General features: G+C 41.5%; 1 protein-coding gene across 9 annotated transcripts; it reads right to left on the bottom strand.

The window, feature by feature from the left end:
* Window positions 1-5,855: 5,855 nt before the first annotated feature.
* LOC139532882 (tsukushi-like) lies at window positions 5,856-12,180 on the bottom strand. 9 transcript variants are annotated; one of them, XM_071331053.1, is made up of 6 exons: window positions 11,785-12,178; window positions 9,716-9,843; window positions 9,185-9,246; window positions 9,011-9,086; window positions 8,787-8,902; window positions 5,856-7,579 (listed from the first exon to the last, which is right to left on the bottom strand). In XM_071331053.1, the coding sequence occupies exon 6, from the start codon at window positions 7,569-7,571 to the stop codon at window positions 6,507-6,509; it is 1,065 nt and encodes a 354-aa protein (XP_071187154.1). In that variant the 5' UTR covers window positions 7,572-7,579; window positions 8,787-8,902; window positions 9,011-9,086; window positions 9,185-9,246; window positions 9,716-9,843; window positions 11,785-12,178; the 3' UTR covers window positions 5,856-6,506. The 9 variants fall into 9 exon arrangements, with proteins under 9 accessions (XP_071187154.1, XP_071187182.1, XP_071187170.1 ...); XM_071331081.1 differs by lacking the exon at window positions 8,787-8,902; XM_071331069.1 differs by lacking the exon at window positions 9,185-9,246.
* Window positions 12,181-22,970: the final 10,790 nt, after the last annotated feature.

The raw sequence follows: 22,970 nt of genomic DNA, 5'->3' as shown, positions 1-22,970 counted from the left end.
AACCTGAGCACAGTTGAGGTTTGGTTTGGCAGGTTACTGCAGAAACATGGCTACAGGCACAACAGTAATGCCCTTACTGCATATTTAGTTGGAAAATAAATGTATCACAGGAATAGCCCACTTTCTGGTACTCATACTGGCAAATGGTGCAAAATTGTACATTTTAAATGTATTAATATGTTATTACTGTGTAATTATAATTTTACAATGTATTAAAAAAAATCTGGTGATTTATATACTATAATACATTTTGGGACTTTTAAATGAATAATATAAACCCATAGATTCTTGAAGAATATAACTTATACATTCCTCAAGGTCAACTGTCATACCCCATCAGAAGCCAAAATATGCTTGTTTTACTTTGTTAGTAAACAATGCAGGCCTTACTGTAAACACACACTGTAAAGCCTCGAAACATGGTTAAAACTATAATTTTTATATTATTGACGGTCCGTCCTTGCATCCATAGCTCTGTCTATGAATTTTAAAGTGGTTACATTTCTCCACCCTCATCCCTTCATCAAAATAGTTGCTGGGTAACGCCTTGTTATTGTTTGGACTGCAGATTGCCCCTTTGAGTGTATTTGATTTATTTATTGGGAAATATACAGTGCTTTGTTCCTGACAAAGGTTTAGAGGACCAGTACAAATAGAGGACGCAGGAAGCTGTGACATACTAGCCAGTAATAACAGTTTACAGATAGTTTATTACATTGAGATGACGAGGATAGCCACATTGTTTTGTGTGGTAAGGCATCTAGCTATTCTGTAAACAGAAAGCCATTGACATTTGTTTCAGCCTACTTGTCCATGAAGACGATACGTTTCAAGTAGCCTACAAACAGCAAAAACTAATTGTGTGTGATTACCAGTTATACCAATAAAAGCAGTCATCTGGAAACAAAATATTTAAAATCTCTAAGATCATTATAACACACTCTGCCAGTGCTCATAGTGTCACTGACACAATGTCTCATATTTTACTGAGGATATTGTTTTGCTTATGCAAATGTGTTTACATGATGCATAATCTAATGTTTAGTTCAACTGCTATGTTTAGCCAAACATGTTCAATAATTATTATTTCTTCTGCTTTCAATGAAACACCAGGATATGACAAAATCCCTCCCTGACAAAATGTCTAGTCTCCATCTGTAAATCTGTTCACTGCTGTGGCCTGAAGAGAGAAAGCCACGAAGTTGCTCAGTGTCACATCCTGTGCGTTAGTGCCTGTGCTGCTTTCCCCCCTACTCCTCTGAAAACACTGAAACCAGACCTCTGATTTACTCATTGGAGTCCCACATATAAAGATAAAAGAAAATCAGATATCAATGTGAAGAGTTTATTTCGAAAACCGTATATCCACACATTTTTCACATTTGTGTTTTCATCAGAAATGATTGCTTATGAGTACCTTCATGTGTGTGTAAAATATTATTATTAATCGATTTTTTATTATTGTAATTTTCTTTGCAAAACGCAATATAAACTCAGCAAAAAAGAAACAGCCCTTTTTCAGGACCCTGTCTTTCAAAGATAATTTGTAAAAATCCAAATATTTTCACAGATTTTAACTGTAAAGGGTTTAAACACGGTTTCCCATGCTAAGGTCACAGTTATGAAAACTTAGCACACTAAAGAGGCCTTTCTACTGACTCTGAAAAACACCAAAAGAAAGATGCCCATGGTCCCTGCTCATCTGCGTGAACGTGCCTTAGGCATGCTCAAGGAGGCATGAGGACTGCAGATGTGGCCAGGGCAATAAATTGCAATGTCCGTACTGTGAGACGCCTAAGACAGCACTACAGGGAGACAGGACGGACAGCTGATCATCCTCGCAGTGGCAGACCACGTGTAAAAACACCTGCACAGGATTGGCACATCCGAAAATCACACCAGCAGGACAGATACAGGATGGCAACAACTGTCCAGGTTACACCAGGAATGCACAATCCCTCCATCAGTGCTCAGACTGTCTGCAATAGGCTGAGAGAGGCTGGACTGAGGGCTTGTAGGCCTGTTGTAAGGCAGGTCCTCACCAGACATCACCAGCAACAACGTCGCACAAACCCACCGTCGCTGGACCAGACATGACTGGCAAAAAGTGCCCTTCTCTGACTAGTCGTGGTTTTGTCTCACATGGGGTGATGGTCGGATTCGCATTTTTCGTCGAAGGAACGAGCGTTACACCGAGGCCTGTACTCTGGAGCGGGATCGATTTGGAGGTGGAGGGTCCGTCATGGTCTGGGGTGGTATTATTCAATTTCTGTTAGACACATGTCTGTGGAACTTGTTCAGTTCATGTCTCAGTTGTTGAATCTTGTTATGTTCATACAAATATTTACACATGTTAAGTTTGCTGAAAATAAATACAGTTGACAGTGAGAGGACATTTATTTTTTTGCTGAGTTTATAGCCATTGTTTAACTGGAATGGAATGTTTGTATCTTGTATATTTGACTGTGCTATGTGGTTATCTCATCTAGCTATCTTAAGGTGAATGCACTTACTGCAAATCGCTCTGGATAAGGCCATCTGCTAAATTACTAAAATCTCAAATGTAAATGTTTTACATACACATACAGTATACAGTGCATTCGGAAAGTATTCAGACCACCTGACTTTTCCACATTTTGTTACGTTGCAGCCTTGATGATATGTTTTCCCCCTGATCAATCAACACACAATACCCCATAATGTAAAAGGAAACATATTAAAAAGAAAAAACAGAAATATCACATTTACATAAGTAATCAGACCCTTTAGTCAGTACTTTGTTGAAGCACCTTTGGCAGCGTTTACAGGCTCGAGTCTTCTTGGGTATGACTGAAAACTGAAATGCCACTGCATTTAACCATGCCAAGGTGATTGGGAATATGGCCGAATACAAACAGTGTAGTTATTCCCTCCATAAGGCAATCAAACAGGCAAAATGTCAGTACAGAGACAAAGTGGAGTTGCAATTCAACGGCTCAGACACGAGACGTATGTGGCAGGGTCTACAGACGATCACGGACTACAAAGGGTAAACCAGCCACGTCGCGGACATCGACGTCTTGCTTCTGGATAAGCTAAACACCTTTTTTGCCCGCTTTGAGGATAACACAGTGCCACCTATGCGGCCAGCTACCAAGGACTGTGGGCTCTCATTCTCCGTGGCCGACGTGAGTAAGACATTTAAACGTGTTAACTCTCGCAAGGCTGCCGGCCCAGACGGCATCCCTAGCCGCGTCCTCAGAGCATGCGCAGACCAACTGACTGGAGTGTTTACGTACATATTCAATCTCTCCCTATGTAACAGTTTTGCTTCCGTCCCTGTCCTCGCCCCTCTGGGCTCGAACCAGGGACCCTCTGCACACATCAACAACTGACACCTTCGAAGCATCGTTACCTATGGGAACAACAACTTCAAGGCTATTAGCGCACACCCCGCTAACTAGCTAGCCATTTCACACCAGTTACACCTATCCCAGTATGCTGACCCCACATGCTTCAAGATGTCCACCATTGTTCCTGTACCCAAGGATGCAAAGGTAACTTGTAAGTCGCTCTGGATAAGAGCGTCTGCTAAATGACTTAAATGTAATGTAAATGTAACTGAACTAAATGATTATCGCCCCGTAGCACTCACTAATGTCATCATGAAGCGCTTTGAGAGACTAGTCAAGGATCATATCACCTCTACCTTACCTGACACCTTAGACCCACTTCAATTTGCTTACCGCCCCAATAGATCCACAGACAATGCAATTGCCAATGCACTGCACACTGCCCAATCCCATCTGGACAAGAGGAATACCTATGTAAGAATGCTGTTCATTGACTATAGCTCAGCATTCAACACCATAGTACCCTCCAAGCTCATCATTCAGCTCGGGGCCCTGTGTCTTAACCCCGCCCTGTGCAACTGGGTCCTGGACTTCCTGACAGGCCGCCCCCCAGGTGGTGAAGGTAGGAAACAACACCTCCACTTCACTGATTCTCAACACAGGGGCCCCACAAGGGTGTGTGCTCAGCCCCCTCCTGTAGTCCCTGTTCACCCATGACTGCGTGGGCACGAACGCCTCCAACTCAATGATCAAGTTTGCAGACGAACCTCAGGAGGCTGAAGAAATTTGGCTTGACACCTAAAACCCTCACAAACTTTTACAGATGCACAATTGAGAGCATCCTGTTGGGCTGTATCACCGCCTGGTACGGCAACTGCACCACCCGCAACCGCTGGGCACTCCAGAGGGTGGTGCAGTCTGCACAACGCATCACCGGGGGCAAACTACCTGCCCTCCAGGACATCTACAGCACCCAATGTCACAAGAAGGCCAAAAAGATCATCAAGGACAACAACCACCCGAGCCACTGCCTGTTCACCCCGCTATCATCCAGAAGGCAAGGTCAGTAGAGGTGCATCAAAGCTGGGACCGAGAGACTGAAAAACAGCTTCTATCTCAAGGCCATCATACTGTTAAATAGTCATCACTATCACCTTAGAGGCTGCTGCCCTATATACATAGACTTGAAATCACTGGCCACTTTAATAATGGAACACTAATCACTTTAATAATGTTTACATATTTTGCATTACTCATTTGCATGTGTATGTACGGTATTCTATTCTACTTCACAGTATTTTAAGTCTATGCTGCTCCGACATTGCTAATTGTCGACGGACAATTCCTTTGACCCCGTGGCTTGGTTTTTGCTCTGACATGTACTGTCAATTGTGGGACCTTATATAGACATCCAAATCATGTCCAATCAATTTCATTTACCACAGGTGGACTCCAATCAAGTTGTTGAGACATCTCAAGGATGATCAATGGAAACAGGATGCACCTGAGATTAATTTTGAGTGTCCTAGCAAAGGGTCTGAATACTTATGTAAATATTGTGTGGTGATTGATGAGGAACATTTTTTATTTAATACATTTTATAATAATGCTGTAACGTAACAAAATGTTGAAAAAGTCAAGGGGTCTGAATACTTTCCGAATGTACTGTATATATTTATTTCTACATTTAAATGTTGATGTCACAAACATAGCATTTGTACAGTTGTTTATTAAAATTGTAGTTATTTGTTACATTAACTGTGTAAAATCTGCTATGATTAGATTGTGTTTTTTCCACTCTCTCTTTCATTATTTCCTTAAACAATAAAAGCTAATTTACCAACATTTCTGAAAATGGATATATGGTGTTTTGGAATGAAACTCTTCATTCATCTCTACAACTAAGGGGATGTATCAAAATGATTGTCAAACATGACCAGCTTGCCTGTTTCCATTAGCCAAAGGCCAAATAGTGAAGATGATGCAACATTTCATTTGAGATTGGACTGTGGCAAGTGGGTCAGAGTTTATTTGAACCTAAACTATTTCAACCTTTCCTCTGATTTGCACAAAGAACAGGTAATAGCAAGAATAAGCTTGTTCGTCTTTTTTTCTTAATCGTCTCACTATTACATTTCCTCGTTGTCCACTTCCCGCATTAGTGGAACTGCATTTGAGGCTTGAGCCCAAATTTCATCCTAAAACTAGGTCTATCACATGCGCTTAACACAATCTGAAGACAGACACAACACATCCAGTGACTAAACCACAGCAGTGAGAAGAGCTGAACTGTGTGACATCATTACATGACAGTGCAATTAAAATGTGAAAACGCCTCCTCAGTGACCACACAACAGCTCGCTGGTGAGTCGCTCCTCAACTCTGTAAACGGTGACAAGACTCTCTTACGTTCACATTTTTTACATGGTGCTATTGACTGTACAGAATGAAACAAACCTTATTATGTGAACTAGTCATAGACTGGACCTTGTGTTGCGGGACCAGAAAAGGGTGTGGAACAAATTGTGTTGCATCCATTTTATTGAAAATACATGTCTCTGTTTCAGTCATTAACAATAGTTGACAGACTTCATATACACAACATATGTCCAAGGCAATACTGTAGAAAATGTTGCAAAAACATATTTCTAATGTTATAAAAAAAGAAAATTGTCAAGTAAACAAAAGGTATTATCTGCCAGCAGAAATTGTTGTAATGTTTAACAATATGACGCCCTCTAAAACGGTTCATTACATTATTAGTCGGACATTAATGCGTCATAACACTGTATGAGTTGTCATTATTTAGTTCAGTTGAATTAATTCAAAAATAGAAAAAGGATTGAAAACTGCAAAACAAGTGCAGGTAATCATTTCTGACTTTGTCCTTGTAAATCGTCACGCGTCGTCATGTTATCAAGATGGTTAGTTCAGTTGCCAGCATAATTTATTAGCCCATGGCCACTGTTCTACACTGTTATTTTATTGCACACTCCCTTGAAGCAGTGGAACAAAAGCTATATTTTGAAAATGAGTGCAACCCTTGATGATGATGCACAAATCTGAGGACTGAATTTTGAAATATAGTGATTACTGTATAAGCTGGTTTCACTGTGAGGCTCTCACTGCTTCTCCACCTTCTTCATTTTGACCAACCTGTTAAGGCCGGCAGACTCATAAAACAATTCCTATGACATCACAGGTCAATTCCTCCCCCCTTGTTGACTGTCCTATCTGTCTGTGGAACTGCACCTGTCTATGGGTCTTCCAACAGTTTACCTTCTCCCTGAGAACGATGCTTTTGATGCTGGGCAGGAGGTGGAGAATGTTGCTGGGCAGAGACACCACCCCTGAGTTGGACAGGTTGAGCTCCTGTAAGGCAGCCAGTCCGCTAAACACCTCAGGGTTAAGTGGTCTCAGCCTGCTGTTGTGGGACAGGTCCAGGACCTGCAGGCTGCTCAGCTCACTGAAACTTTGGAGCTGGATGGAGGTGAGCTCAGACAACCCACTGAGAGACAGGTGAGCCAGATCCCTTAGCCCTGTGAAGCTGTGCCTTTCGATGCTGAGGATGGGGTTGCCGTCCAGGCTCAGAGACCTCAGAGGGAGGCCCTGCAGCTTGGGCACGGCCCTCAGACGATTCCCTGCCAGACTGAGGCTCTGAATGTTAGGAGGGCTTAGCACCTGTGGATCCCTAGTTGTGACAGTGTTCAGCAGGTTGTTAGACAGGTCCACATTGAGAGGTCCTGCACCGTGGCCCTTGTTGGAAAAGACCTCCAGGCTGACCTCCTGGAGCCTGTTGCCGCTCAGGTCCACCTCGGCCAGGGGCAAGCCAGAGAAGCAGCCGGGGGCTAGCTCCTCCAGGGTGTTGTGGCTCAGGTCCAAGGTCTCCAGGTAGCGCAGCCTGGAGAAGATGCTGCTGTTGAGCCTGGAGAGGAGGTTGTTGCTGAGGTCCAGGCTGGCCAGCGTGGTGTAGCCCGGCCCAGAGAGCATGGAGTCAGCGATGGTGTGGATGGCGCTGGAGGACAGGTCCAGGGAGGAGGTGTCCAGGGGGATGGAGATGGGGACCACCAGGCCATGACCACGGCCCACCCCACTACAGTCGACCCTGGTCAGGCTGAAGCTGTCGAACAGGCCGAAGCTCTCGACTTCACAGCGACAACCCGGGTGGCAGTCCATCACTGCAGCCACATAGTGAAGAACGAGCAAGAACCAAACACTCACACCCAGGAAACTGGACATAGCAAATCCTGAGGAAGACGCAACATGTTTGATTAAATTATGTTTTCATTTCATGAATTCATTACATTCCTATTCAAGAATTTGGTTATTTAGAAGACCTACATTATTACCGTCTTCAAATAAGAACTTTTTTCCTCTTAGAATTAATGTAATGTCCGTCAGGACAAGTTCAATCATACACTCAAATGCACAGAGAACTAACATTAACACTTTTACTATTTCTGTTGTCAAGGGAGATGAGAAATACTGAGGAAAGTACTGTATATTTTCAGTATAAATTGCGATATGGTTTTTGGTCAGGGTAAATAACTTTCTCTGTGGGTGAAGCATTGGCTTGACTGTTGTAAATCATACAACCGTCTCTGTGTTCATTCATCCACCATGTATGCACCTATCATAATCTCACATGGAGGGACCACATTTAGAGCCACTTAATATTTTTTTAAACACATACTAGTCAAAAATCATCATTAATGACCCTTTCCCTTTAATTAACAAAAGCAAACCGTACTGATTTGACCTAGTTTTTTGGCTTGCTCCTCAAGAAATGCTGGCGTCCATGACAGAAGCCAAACGTGAGATGGCTTGGGGGTGTGGTTTGATGTGTGTGTTTCTTGGGTGTGTCCTTCACACCACCAAGACACACCCATCTGTCAGAACATTTCCCACACCTATCTGTCAGAATCAATCCCCACAAACAAACCTCCTGCAGGTTGAGTTCAATAATATACATGCAGATGTATGGTGATATGCCGGAGGAAGCTTTGAATAGGTCAGTAGCCTACAGAGCAATATGAGAAGAATGCAATTGCTGAATTTATGTAGATATTCTAAACTTAGTGTTTTGATCATTTTTTTAATGTAGTAACAGGTCCATGTAGAATAAACAACCCTTTACAAATACCATTGAAGCAGGTAGCTGCAGTTGTTATACCAGAGATGTTCTGCAAATATAACAAGGTGCACCTCTCACCTTTCATTGTCATACCCAGCCATTGCAGATACTGTACCTATCTGCATTTTGTGAGGTGGTAATGAGGCTACCTTATCTAACATGTCAGAGTGGTCATACCTCCGTGTGTGGTGTATCGAATATAACAGGAGTTCCTTCCCTGATCCTGGTGCAGAATACACAGGGTTTCTCCCTCCCCATATTGACTGATAACATTCAATAATAATAAAAAGACAATACAAGTAAAAGTTGTGTCTATTAACATTTTAATGCCGAGTGCCAGGTCTCTCCATTTAGAGACATCAGTGTCAAGCCCGTCTGTCAGTCTCGACTTCATCACATAATCTTGCAAGTGTATGTGCTGGCTCCATACATGTTTCTGTGAACACATAGTCACTGTTTTATTACCAATTACAGTTAGGATAGGTAATATCTGACACACAAACTGGTACTCTGTTAAAGTTTGAACAGGTCAGATAATACCTACCCAATTATGGTCTCCCCATCAAACAACCGAGGCTGGCGACTGGCAAACGCATCTACAGTCCTCTCCATCTGTAGAACTATGCAGAGTTGAGGCAAAGTTCATCAGTGACATATGGAATGAAAAGGGTGTTGCAAATACTGGACATTTCTGCTGTACTGTATTATTAGTAATTACCTTCAGTCCCACATTGATGGGCATGGCAGCATAGATTAGATCCTGGCCCCGCATCAAAGATACTGGTCAGTCACACACAGACACTGATTAGATTATCAATGGTGGTTATGATTAGTATGGTGGAACCAACCTTATCGATGCATTCACCTTTCTATTTCACTTTAGATATCATGATCTGTGAAGTGAAATAGAATGGTAAATGCAGCGATCAGGCTGGTCCCACCAGGCTAGGTTACGAAGGTGAATTGGGACAAACCTCGAAACTGTTTTGACCTTTGACCAGGTCAAATGTCACCAACCTAATTCAAGTGTTCTCCCTGTTCCATTTATAGGAAGGCTCACAGCGAGGGATGTCTGCGTGAGTCTGAGGGTCCCCTAGCTGACCTTCTCTATGATGCATGTTCGGCTGCAAACTGGACATCTCTTGAACAACTGCAGCTAACTACATAACCAGCAATAGCGTTATCTAACGTTGTTAGCTAGCTAAGTTATACCAGAGATGTATATTCCAGTATCTCTGGTTATACTCACCAGGCATGGTCAATCCGTATAAGGATTTTCAGTCTGACGTCCTTTGAACGCGTTGGGGGCGATGAAACAACGGTGCCCCATTCAATGAAGGGAAGCAGAGTGGGCGGAGGGGCAATTTGCACGTGGCGCTTGGCAAAAGGGGCCATGATTAGTTTATATAGTTGTAATCCAAACCCAACATTCATTTACTCACGGATACACTGAGGTTCCAAACTCTGCTTTAGACAAGACTGACTTTATGACCCAAATTATCCTATTTACACTTTGTTGTCAATTTTGACACTAGAATAAATGTTTCTGACTCATATCGATGACACATAGGCCGTTTTCAAAGGGATTATTTGCTTTTCAGGGGCAGTCGCTCTTTAAGTACAATAAACTGCTACAGCACACCATAACAACCATCTTTCTTTTCTCTCAGAAGCTACATTTGCACATTGGACATGTTGCGGATGAATCCTAGGCCTACGAGTTTATTCAGTATTCACAGAACATTCTTGTGGCCCTGTAGTAAATCACACTGCTCAGATGTGTCATGCCAACCGGAGAGGTCACACCTGTCCCCACCTCTGCTCCGGGGAGGGATCAGTTGTGCAGTGTGTTTGTGCCCGCACAATGGAGTTATGGTGAAATACCTGCCAAGGGGGAGCATTGAGCTCCAGGTGTGCAGTATAAAGCACGGCTCACCCTATCTGAACTCAGGAACTTGAATGAGCTCTATCTATATTCACCTAGTATTTTGCATTGGCAATACAACTATTTTGAGTATTATTAGGTTCCATATTAGATCAACAGAACAGTAAAAGTAAAAGGTACCTTATTAGAAAATGACGTAAAAGGTACCTTATTAGAAAATGACTCAAGTAAAAGTCAACCAGAAAATCCTACTTGAGTATCCTACTCAAATTCCTTATATTAAGCAAACCAGACGGCACCATTTTATTTTTTATTTACGAATAGCTAGAGGCACGCTCCAACACTCAGACATATTTTACAAACGAAGCATGTGTTTAGTGAGTCCGCCAGCTCAGAGGCAGTAGGGATGACCAGGGAATGTTCTCTTAATAAGTGTGTGAATTAGACAATTTTCCTGTCCTGCTAAGCATTCAAAATGTAACGAGTACTTTTGGGTGTCAGGGAAAATGTATGGAGTAAAAAGTACATAATTTTCTTTAGGAATGTAGTGAAGTAAAAGTTGTCAAAAATATGAATAGTAAAGTAGAGTACAGATACCCCCAAAAACTACTTAATTAGTACTTTCAATTATTTTTACTTAAGTACTTTACACCACTGTCTTTGAAGTTGTTTTTAATTAACTAATTAACAGACTTATTTGAAACTGAGTGCATATACTGCGTGTATTTCCTGTCCTGACAACATTTCTCCTCTCACAGCCTCTATAGATAGATATGGAGTTGGCCAATAATTCACCAAAATAGAGGAGACCTGTTATTATCACCTCATCTACAATTATCACATCTACAATTACGGCATCCCTTTCCTTTCTCTGCTCTGCCATTCTCTCACCACCACCCTTTTGATTTCACTGTTCAAAGCATCACTAACTAAAACTACATCATTTATCCTTTCTTTGAAGAGCAAAAGGTGTGTAAAGGCCATTGTATTATTATCTTGACAGATGGATGTTACTTTTTGGTCATAAAATAAAAGGGAAGTTTGTGGATTCTGAATAAAAGTATTTACTTGATACGAAACAAATCTAAATTCTTTATTGCATGATTGGACTTATGTAAGCCATGTATGCTTTTGAATCTCTCATGTTCAGATAATTAGCCTATACTACAACAGGGAATTACATAGCAGACTAAACTCCACTCCATGGTGAAGAAAGTTTGAGGAACTTCATCAGAATCTTCCTTCACCAAGTTTAGTCCGCCAGGAATCACATAGACAGCAATGTTATCGGTGTGATCCGTTACAATGTTTCAAAAGTCAACAACAATTGTACTTTCCTCCAGACATAATAGCCTCAGAAAAAAAGTTAACTGTCTTTTTAAAAGTTCAGGACACATTCTATGGGTGATTTGAATGCAATGTAAAGTGCTCACCTTTCTTGGAGAATTGTACCACGTTTGTGGCACTTCTTCAGTCGATATCTTAAGATAGATCCCTTTGCGATGGCAAGAGACAGTATTATGTTAAAACAGACTGTCGTTTACATTTTTTCCTCTTTGTCTGCTTCCCCATCTGCCGTATAACTTTTCACCAGTACATTCCATGTAACGACTTTCACGCAAGCAGAAGTGTGCAGCCCATTTTAACCAATTTCTAACCTCGGTCTTCTCAGATTACTTTTGCGGAAACGCTCGTGCCATAGCTCACGATGCAAAACCCACTGCGGTCAAGCTATCCGCGCTGTAGAATATGAATGCGCCAATGCACTGAACATTATGGTATCACGAGGAATAGCCTATGCTTGACAGGGAAGACGATCCGATCACTGAACCTCTTCAGATTTAGTGTCGCCAGTGAATTGTGTGACGATTATGTGATATGTTTATACCCAGTAACTTCATTTAATAATTGAGGCAAATTATACTGACTTTATTCACACTTTTTTGTTTCGGTTTCGGTAACAACATGCATCACACGCGGAAGCACATGCCTCCCAGGCAGTAGTTCGGCTAGATCCTATTCAGTGATTGGGATTCCACAGAACTAGGATTGTGTTTGGATCTCTTGAAATAGGTCAGAAATACGGTCTCGAAGCAAAGAAACAGCACTTTATGAAAGCACACATTTGATCAAAATCATTTTCTGATTAATAAAGCTATGATTGGATTTTTTTTATGATCATAACCTATTGTCAAATATGATAATGTATAAGATTTGGATGGTCATGATTTTATTTGAAGAGCTAATTCAAATAGATTGCCAATACAAGTAATTACTGGGTTAGTTTAATCTCATATTCCAAAACATATATATCCCATATTGGAGACTCAATGAAAGTTTAACATACTGTTTCAAATATGTAGCATTTAGAAAATACACATACATGGCATACTTAATAAATAAGCAATAAGACCCGGGGGGGGGGGGGGGGTGGTATATGGCTAATACACCCTGGTTAAGGCCTGTTCTTAGGCACGACGTGAAGTGAAGTGCCTGAATACAGCCCTTAGCCATGGCACAGTATATTGGCCATATAACACAAACCCCCGAGGTGCCTTATTGCTATTATGAACTGATTATCAACATGAATAGAATAGTAAACAAGTATTTTTGCATCATTCCCGTGGTGTATTGTCTGATATACCACGGCTTTCAGCCAATCAGCATCCAGGACCCAAACTACCCGGTTTATAATGGCATTTATCCCATGTTGGAGACTCAATGAATGGACCTTTTCAAATACAGTGCATTCGGAAAGTATTCAGACCCCTTCCCTTTTTCCATATTTTGTTACGTTACAGCCTTATTCTAAAATGGATTTAAAAAATGAAAAAATCCTCATCAATCTACACACAATACCTCATAATGTCAAAGTGAAACAGTTAATTTTTTTATTTTTGCAAATGTGTTAAAAAAAAAACAGAAACACCTTATTTACATAAATATTCAGACCATTTGCTATGAGACTCGAAATTGAGCTCAGGTGCATCCTGTTTCCATTGATCATCCTTGAGATCTTTCTACAACTTGAAGGGAGTCCACCTGTGGTAAATTCAATTGATTGGACATGATTTGGAAAGGCACACACCTGTCTATATAAGGTCCCACAGTTGACAGTGCATGTCAGAGCAAAAGCCAAGCCATGATGTCAAAACTATTTTCCGTAGAGCTCCGAGACAAGATTGTGTCAAGGCAAAGATCTGGGGAAGGGTACAAAAAAACTTCTGCAGCATTGAAGGTCCACAAGAACACAGTGGCCTCCATCATTCTTAAATGGAAGAAGTTTGGAACCACCAAGACTCTTCCTAGAGTTGGCCGCCCGGCCAAACTGAGCAATCGGAGGAGAGGGGCCTTGGTCATGGAGGTGACCAAGAACTCGATGGTCACGCTGACAGAGCTCCAGAGTTCCTCTGTGAGTGGCCAGACAAAAGCCATTCCTCAGTAAATGGCACATGACAGGCCACTTGGAGTTTGTCAAAAGGCACCTAAAGGACTCAGAACATGAGAAACAGGATTCTCTGATCTGATGAAACCAAGATTGAGCTATTTGGCCTGAATATCATGCGTTACATCTGGAGGAAACCTGGCACCATCCCTACTTTTCAACCTGGAACAGTCCTAATCATACGTCATCCGAGTGCGCAGCTGAACAACGTATGCTGGAAACACTCGATTTGTTATTTTAACTAAAACATAACCAATTTGTTAAACGTAAATACCAAACCTGTTTTTGCATGGATTTCGCAGCGCAGTTAGCTTTTAACCGCTAGGACCGCTATTTATTATCCCGGAATCCCGCTTAACTGACAGGTTAAAGTCTGCTTGAAAGAGCTGCTAAACTGCTAATGTTAGCCATCAAGCTAACGAAGTTAGTCCCAGATTAGTTTTCCAATGGAACCCTCTTTGGAGAAGTAAATGAACGGTTCCAGCCCTGTAGGAGCTGTATCTACTACGCTTTGTTTCAGTGCAAACTGGATCACTCAGAGTTCCAATTGCCGAGGATCTTAGGCTTGAGGTGGCTTCCTTCATTACACAGGTAGCCAGCCTACGTAAGAAACTGGGGGAAATGCAGAGTGGAATGTTTACCTTTTCTATGACGGTGGCTGGACGGTGTTTGCGCATGTTGGATGCATCTCCGTCTTATCATTTGTTGTTATCCGACTGGCCGGTGTTGCCCGGAGTCCGTTCACCAGGGGAGCCATCTCCTGCCTCTCCTCCCCCATCTGATAGCGGAATCAAAAGAGCACAGCAAGAGGAGCATGGCAATCAACAATGGTTACATGTCACAAGCCGTGGAAGCCGAAGACAAACAACGACTAGTTTCACTGTCCTAGAGCCTGATCTTCCTACACCTTCGTCGCTGGGGGTACCGGTGTCTGTGGCCGCTGTGCCTACTCCTACTCCTTCCCCTACCATTTCAAAGTCGACATTGGGAAACTTCCGTCCCTGCTCTGAATCGAGCGGGCTTTCTCCATCTGTCGGAGACCTCCACCATCCTGTGAAGCGTGGGAGTGGGTGGATTTCCTCATCCTTCTCGCCAGCTGTGATTTTGGGCAGCTCCATGGTAAGAAATGTGACTGTTCCTGGTTAAAAAACAATGTCCTATCCTGGAGCTTGAGTAAATTACATTACTAAGCTGCTCCTGAATGTACTACACCAGGACATGGACATTGATTCTATCATAGTCCATGTGGACATTAGGAAGGGCAGCTCTGAACAGTTGAAACTGGATTTCAAAGAGCTGATTGACTCTCTGCTATACACTAATTAAAGACTCATCATATCTGGCCTTGTTCCCTCTCTGAATCGTGTAATTCTTCACAACTGGCTATGTGATTATTGCAGCTCAAAGGGTGTAACTTTTGTTGACAATTTTGATGCTTTTTGGAAACAAAACACGTTTTATTAAGAGGATGGGATCCACCCAAATCATTTGGGTTCCTGGATCCTTTCACAGCATTATAAGGCTGTGTTGAGACAATGTTTTATCAATGACCCAAGCCCAGCTCAGTTAATCCCTACCATTGTGTCACTGAGTCATCATAATGCTTATAACAGGGGCATTGGTAGAAAAATTATACCAGGGAAATTGGTAGACCCAATGTAAGTAACCTAATTTATGTCCCTCCAACTGCCCCGAATGCCTCTACTGATTCTATAGCTATTGCATGCAGCAATCATGTGCCAATGAACCGGATGTATGCTGTTAACACTGAGGTGGTGAACCCTAGTAGGAAGTCCACTGTGTGCAGCTCATCCTGCACTAACATAAATAACATGAGAGTATCTACTTCTGCTAAGCTTCCCAGTAAAGCAATGAAAACAAGCAAGCGTCACAGAAAAGTGCTGAAAATAGCCCACGTTAACATATGTAGCTTAAGAAACACGGTTCATGAAATTAATAACTTGTTAGTGACAGATTACATTCATATTCTCTGAAACTCACTTAGACAATACCTTTGATGATACAGTGGGATAACATTTCCAGAAAAGACAGAAATGCCAGTGGTGGAGGTGTTGCTGTTTACATTCAGAACCACATTGCTGTAAAGATTAGAGAGAATCTCATGTTAAGTACTGTTGAAGTAATATGGCTACAGGTTCAAATGCCTCTGCTAAAGCCCATTATTGTTGTCATGCCCTGATCTGTTTCACCTATCCTTGTGATTGTCTCCACCCCCTCCTGGTGTCGCTTATTTATCCCTGTGTTTCCTGTCTCTCTGTGCCAGTTCGTCTTGTCAAGTCAACCAGCGTGTTTTCCCCCGTGCTCCTGCTTTTTCTTATCTCTCTTTTTCTAGTCCTCCCGGTTTTGACTCTTTCCTGCCCTGACTCTGTACTTGCCTGCCTGACTATTCTGCCTGACCTGACCTCGAGCCTGCCTGCCACCCTGTACCTCCTAGACTCTGACCTTGTTATGAACTTTTTGCCTGTTCACGACCATTTTCTTGCCTGCCCCTTGGATACTAATAAATATAAGAGACACAAACCATCTGTCTCCCGTGTCTGCATCTGGGTCTCGCCCTGTGGCCTTGTAATTGTGGGAAGCTGCTATAGACCACCAAGTGCTAACAGTCAGTATCTGGATAACATGTGTGAAATGATTGATAATATATGTGATATCAACAGAGAGGTATATTTTCAAGGTGATTTAAATATTGACTGGCTTTCATCAAGCTTCCCAATCAAGAAAAAGCTTCAAACTGTAACCAGTGCCTGCAACCTGGTTCAGGTTGTCAGTCAACCTACCAGGGTAGTTACAAACAGCACAGTAATGAAATCATCAACATGTATTGATCACATCTTTACTAATGCTGCCGAAATGTGCTTGAAAGTAGTATCCAGATCCATCGGATGTAGTGATCACAATATAGTAGCCATATCTAGGAAAACCAAAGTTCCAAAAGCTAGGCATAATATAGTGTATAAGAGGTCATACAATAAGTTTTGTAGTGATTCCTGTGTTGTTGATGTAAAGAGTATTTGTTGGTCCGTGGTGTGTAATGAGGAGCAAACAGATGTTGCACTTGACACATTTATGAAATTGCTTATCCCAGTTACTAATAAGCATGCACCCATTAAGAAAATTACTGTAAAAAAAAATGTAATCCCCGTAGATTGATAAGAAATTGAAGAATTGTATGGTTGAGAGGGATGAGGCAAAAGAAATGGAAAATAAGTCCACCTGCACAACCGATTGGCAAACGTACTGCAAATTGAGAAATTATGTGACTAATCTGAATTTAAAAAAGAAGAAGAAACTACACTATGAAACCAAGATAAATTACATAAAGAATGATAGTAAAAAGCTTTGGAGCACCTTCAATTACATTTGGGAAAAAAAAGTCAAACTCAGTTCCATCATTCATTGAATAAGATGGCTCATTCATCACAAAACCCACTGATATTGCCAACTACTTTAATTATTTTTTAATTGGCAAGATTAGCAAACATAGGCATGACATGCCAGCAACTAACGCTGACACTACACATCCAAATATATCTGACCAAATTATGAAAGACAAGAATTGTAATTTAGAATGCCGCAAAGTGAGAGTGTATTGTTATTGTTGTTATCTATCAACAATCACAAGCCACCGGGGTCTGACAACTTGGATGGAAAATTATTGTCACTCCTATATGCCATATCTTCAATTTAAGCCTACTAGAAAGTGTGTGCCCTCAGGCCTGGAGGGAAGCAAAAGTTATTATGCTACCTAAGAATAATAAAGCCCCCCTCAAATAGCCGACCAATCAGCCTGTTACCAACCCTTAAAAAGTTTTTGAAAAAATTGTAATTGACCAGATACAATGCTATTTTTACAGTACACAAATTGAGGCTTTCAGCAGGCTTATAGGGAAGGACATTCCACAAGCACAGCACTTACACAAATGACTGATGATTGGCTTAGAGAAATTGATGATAAAAATATTGCGGGCGCTGTTTTGTTAGACTTCAGTGCAGCTTTTTACATTATCGATCATTGTCTGCTGTTGGAAAAACGTATGTTGTTATGGCTTTACACCCCCTGCTATATTGTGGATAAAGAGTTACCTATCTAACAGAACACAAGGGTGTTCTTTAATGGAAGCCTCTGTGTTGTTGTTTTTGTCGCACTGCTTTGCTTTATCTTGGCCAGGCCGCAGTTGTAAATGAGAACTTGTTCTCAAAAAAAACTAACATAATACAGATAGAATCAGGAATTCCTCAGGGCAGCTTTTTAGGCCCCTTACTTTTTTCAATCTTTACTTTGAGTAAAGCCAGTGTGTCTATGTATATGGATGACTCAACACTATACACGTCAGCTACTACAGTGACTGAAATGACTGCATCCCTTAACAAAGAGCTGCAGATAGTTTCAGAATGGGTGGCAAGGAATAAGGTAGTCCTAAATATTTCAAAAACTAAAAGCATTGTATTTGGGACAAATCATTCACTAAACCTCAACTAAATATTGTAATAAATCATGTGGAAATTGAGCAAGTTGAGGTGCCTAAACTACTTGGAGTAACCCTGGATTGCAAACTGTCATGGTCAAAACATATTGATACAACAGCAGCTAAGATGGGGAGAAGTCTGTCCATAATAAAGCGCTGCTCTACCTTCTTAACAGCACTTACAACAAGGCAGGTCCTTCAGGCTCTAGTTTTGTCGCACCTGGACTGCTGTTTAGTCGTGTGGTCAGGTGCCATAAAGAGGGACTTAGGAAAATTGCAATTGGCTCAGAACAGGGCAGCACGGCTGGAAAAAGGGGTCTGAATACTTTCCGAATGCACTGTATATAGTCAGCAAACTCAATGATTAATAAAGAACAACTACTCATCTATCTGTGTTATGGATTAGAAGCATTCTTACTGTACCATTTTGAAAATGCAACCCTCCAACCCTACTTAAATCGCATACTTAATAATGGCATTTATCCCACATTAAAGACTAAATTAAAGGATTGTTCAGTAGCTGTGCGTGGGTAAAAACACTGGGGAAGCCAGAAAAAAAGGCATAATATAACTTATGTGCAGTGATAATTGCGTTGTTTGCTCTATAACCTGTTAGTTCATATGCCTTGCAACCGTGATATATAGGCCTGAAGGCCGAGACAATATGAAGACACAGTGGCAGAATAAATCACAAAACCTGAGAACAACTTCTGTACGGTGAAGTCCACAAAAGCATATGGCATGTAACAGACAGTTACATGACCTATAGTATGGTCAAGCAAGTAAAATGTTTCTGACATTTTCGGGCCACTAAACAACTATTGATTGAGAACCACGGAGAGTTACAGCAAGTCGCAAAGACACCAGGAGCTGCCTCTACTATTCCAGCATCCTTTCAACATCATCAAATCACCTATGCTTAGTTTAATACAGTGACAACAAAAATATACCAAAAACAATTTAGTGTGTGTGTGTGCGTGCGTGTGCATTTGTGCAAGTAGAAAAAAACATGTTAACTCACCCGACTCACCCTAATGCCGTCCTCCTCTCTTTCATGTTGATGAAACGGTCTATCACTCTGTCATACAATACACGCTTACATTTTTTCATTGTCCTAGGCTACCTGGCTAAAATGCTTGCTTGCTAGCCTAACTTCCATTCATAGGCAACATTAGCCAGTTAACATTAGCCTTCTACATCTAGCTACATATTGAACTTCCATCCTCTAAGCCAGGGGCACAACAATATATTTATTAATGGTTGGATCAGAATCGCAGTTATATTCATTGGCCAGTATGGAGAATTAAGTCCAAATCCCTATCTCCATCCATGGCTAATTCAGTAAAGGGATCATTTCAGCTAGCTAGCTAGCCACAACAACACAACAATATGCAACAGTTCAAGTTGTTTCTGTCAATGATGTATGCTCTCAATGCAATTTGATAGGAGAGACGCCAAATCCAAGCTGGCTTCCCTTGAAACTTTTTTTGGTGCGCCAGGACCACTCACTCCGTTTAGCTCAACACTGATTGGCTATAATTTTATGGTTTTTTTCTCAAGGGAGGCCAAATGCTCGCTGGCTTTCCTTGCATTCCATGCTACGGGCGGCAACAATGTCATACACGCTTGGACCAGACAGCATCAGATGGATGTCTACACATAGAGAGACAGACGGGCGCTTTCTCCGGTGAGATACATTCAGCCTCTTGCACCTCTCCAAACCTACTTACATCACATAATGTGATAATGGAATTCATCCCATATTAAAGACTCAATTAAAGGACTGTTTAAAATACTTTGTCAGCAAATTCAATGGATTAATGTAGTACAACTACTCCACTATCTATGTTATGTATTAGAAGCATTTATACTGTACCATTTTGAAAATGCAGTCCTCCAAACTACTTACATCACATTTGCGATAACGGGATTTATCCTATATTGGAGACTCAATTAAAGGACTGTTTCAAATATGTAATCACCAAACTCAATGGATTAATACAGAAAAGCTAACCTACACTTAACAAAAATATAAATGCAACATGCAACAATTTCAAAGATTTTACTGAGTTACAGTTCATATAAGGAAATCAGTGAATTGAAATAAATGAACTAGGCCTTAATCTATGGATTTCACATGACTGGGAATACAGATATACGTATATTTACATTTTTTAACCTTTATTTAACTAGGCAAGTCAGTTAAGAACAAATTCTTATTTACAATGACAGCCTACCGGGGAACAGTGGGTTAACTGCCTTGTTCAGCGGCAGAACGACAGATTTTTACCTTGTCAGCTCAGGGATTCGATCCAGCAACCTTTTGGTTACTGGCCCAACACTCTAACCACTAGGCTACCTGCCACCCCAAAATTCCATGATATGCATATATAACAGATATGCATCTGTTCGTCACAGATACCTTAAAAAAGGTAGGGGTGTGAATCAGAAAACCAGTCATTATCTGGTGTGACCACCATTTGCCTCATGCTTCATTTGCCTCCTTCATATAGAGTTGATCAGGCTGTTGATTGTGGCCTGTGGAATGTTGTCCCATTCCTCTTCAATGGCTGTGCAAAGTTGCTGGATATTGGCGGGAACTGGAACACACTGTCATACACGTCGATCCAGAGCATCCCAAACAGTGGAGGCTCCACAGAGGAGGAAGGGGAGGACCATCCTCCTCAGTGAATTTCATACAAATAAAATTGTAAAACATTTCAAAGTTATCCTTTTTAGATAAAACTTTACTAAATATAATCATATGTCACCAAATAATTAATTAAAACACACTATTTTGCAAAAAAGGTCTACAGTAGCCTCAACAGCACTCTGTAGGGTAGCACCATGGTGTAGCCGGAGGACAGCTAGCTTCTGTCCTTCACTGGGTACATTGACTTCAATACAAAACCTAGGATGCTCATGGTTCTCACCCCCTTCCATAGACTTACACAGTAATTATGACAACTTCCCGAGGACGTCCTCCAACCTATCAAAGCTCTTGCAGCATGAATTGACATGTTGTCCACTCAAAGGATCAGATAATTAATCTAGTACTGAAAGCATAAGCAACAGCTAGCTAGCACTGCAGTGCATAACATGTGGTGAGTAGTTGACTCAAAGAGAGAGAAAGACAATAGTAGAACAATTTTGAACAAATTAATTTCTTCCTAAATGAAGGAGAAGCAAGGTAGAAATAGAGAGAGAGAGAGTGATTTCTTTTCACTTTCAGTTTCACTTACTTAGCTAGCAAATGCAGCTAGCTAGTTTAGCCTACTGTTCAAATAGAGGGATGTTATGTTAGCTAGCTGGCTATGACTATCCAACACAAGACTGGAACTCTTCCAAGTCAAGGTAAGCTTTTGATTTTACAAATTTATTGCCACCGTGGCCCGCTGGTGTAACTGCTTACATTATACCGTTACTTCCTGATTGTAGCGTGTTTACTAACGCGTTAGTTCTATTAACTATGTTGACTATGGCGTTACTTTAGGTAATATGGTGACAACGATGTAGCTATTTGGCTTGGAAACAGCACTGAACCCCACTGAATCCAAACATCCTCAATGGGTGACATGTCTGGTGAATATGCAGGCCATGGAAGAACTATGACAATTTCAGCTTCCAGGAATTGTGTACAGATCCTTGCGACATTGGGCTGTGCATTATCATGCTGAAGCATGAGGTGATGGCGGCGGATGAATGGCATGACAATGGACCTCAGGATCTCGTCACGGTATCTCTGTGCATTCCAATTGCTATCGATAAAATTAAATTGTGTTCGTTGTCCGTAGCTTATGCCTGCCCATACCATAACCCCACCTCCACCATGACGGCACTCTGTTCACAACGTTGACATCACCAAACCGCTCGCCCACACGATGCCACACACAATGTCTGCCATCTGCACGGTACAGTTGAACCCGGGATTAATCCGTGAGAGAGCACACTTCTCCACTGAAGTCGGTTAAAACGCCAAACAGGTCAAGACCCGGGTGAGGATGACGAGCACGCAGATGAGCTTCCCTGAGACATTTTCTGACAGTTTGTGCAGAAATTCTTCAGTTGTGCAAACCAACAGTTTCATCAGCTGTCCAGGTGGTGTGGTTACATGTGGTCTGCAGCTGTGAGGCTGGTTGGACGTACTGCCAAATTCTCTAAAACAACATTGGAGGTGTCTTATGGTAAAAAAAATAACATTTCATTATCTGGCAACAGCTCTGGCGGACATTCCTGCAGTCAGCATGCCAATTGCACGCTCCCTTAAAACTTGAGACATCCATGGAATGTGTGACAAAACTGCACATTAGTGGCATGTGTGACAAAACTGCACATTTTAGAGTGGCTTTTTATTGTCCAGGTGCCCCTGTGTAATGATTATGCTGTTTAATCAGCTTTGATATGCCACGCCTGTGAAGTGGAAGGATTATCTTGGCAAAGGAGAAATGCTCACTAACAGGGATGTAAACAAATTTGTGCACAATATTTGAGAGAAATAAGCTTTTTATGCATATGGAATCTTTCTGGGATCTTTTATTTCAGCTCATGAAACATGGGTCCAGCACTTTACGTCTTGCGTTTATATTTTTGTTCAGTGTAAATATAAAAGACAGGACATCACGTTTTAGACTGCACTGGGCCTTTAACAGTTCACACTGCTTGGATGTGTGAGACTAGAATTAAA

Source organism: Salvelinus alpinus, chromosome 1, assembly GCF_045679555.1.
Source record: "Salvelinus alpinus chromosome 1, SLU_Salpinus.1, whole genome shotgun sequence".
NCBI classification, from domain to species: Eukaryota; Metazoa; Chordata; class Actinopteri; order Salmoniformes; family Salmonidae; genus Salvelinus; species Salvelinus alpinus.
This window is presented reverse-complemented; position numbering and strand designations above follow the sequence as displayed.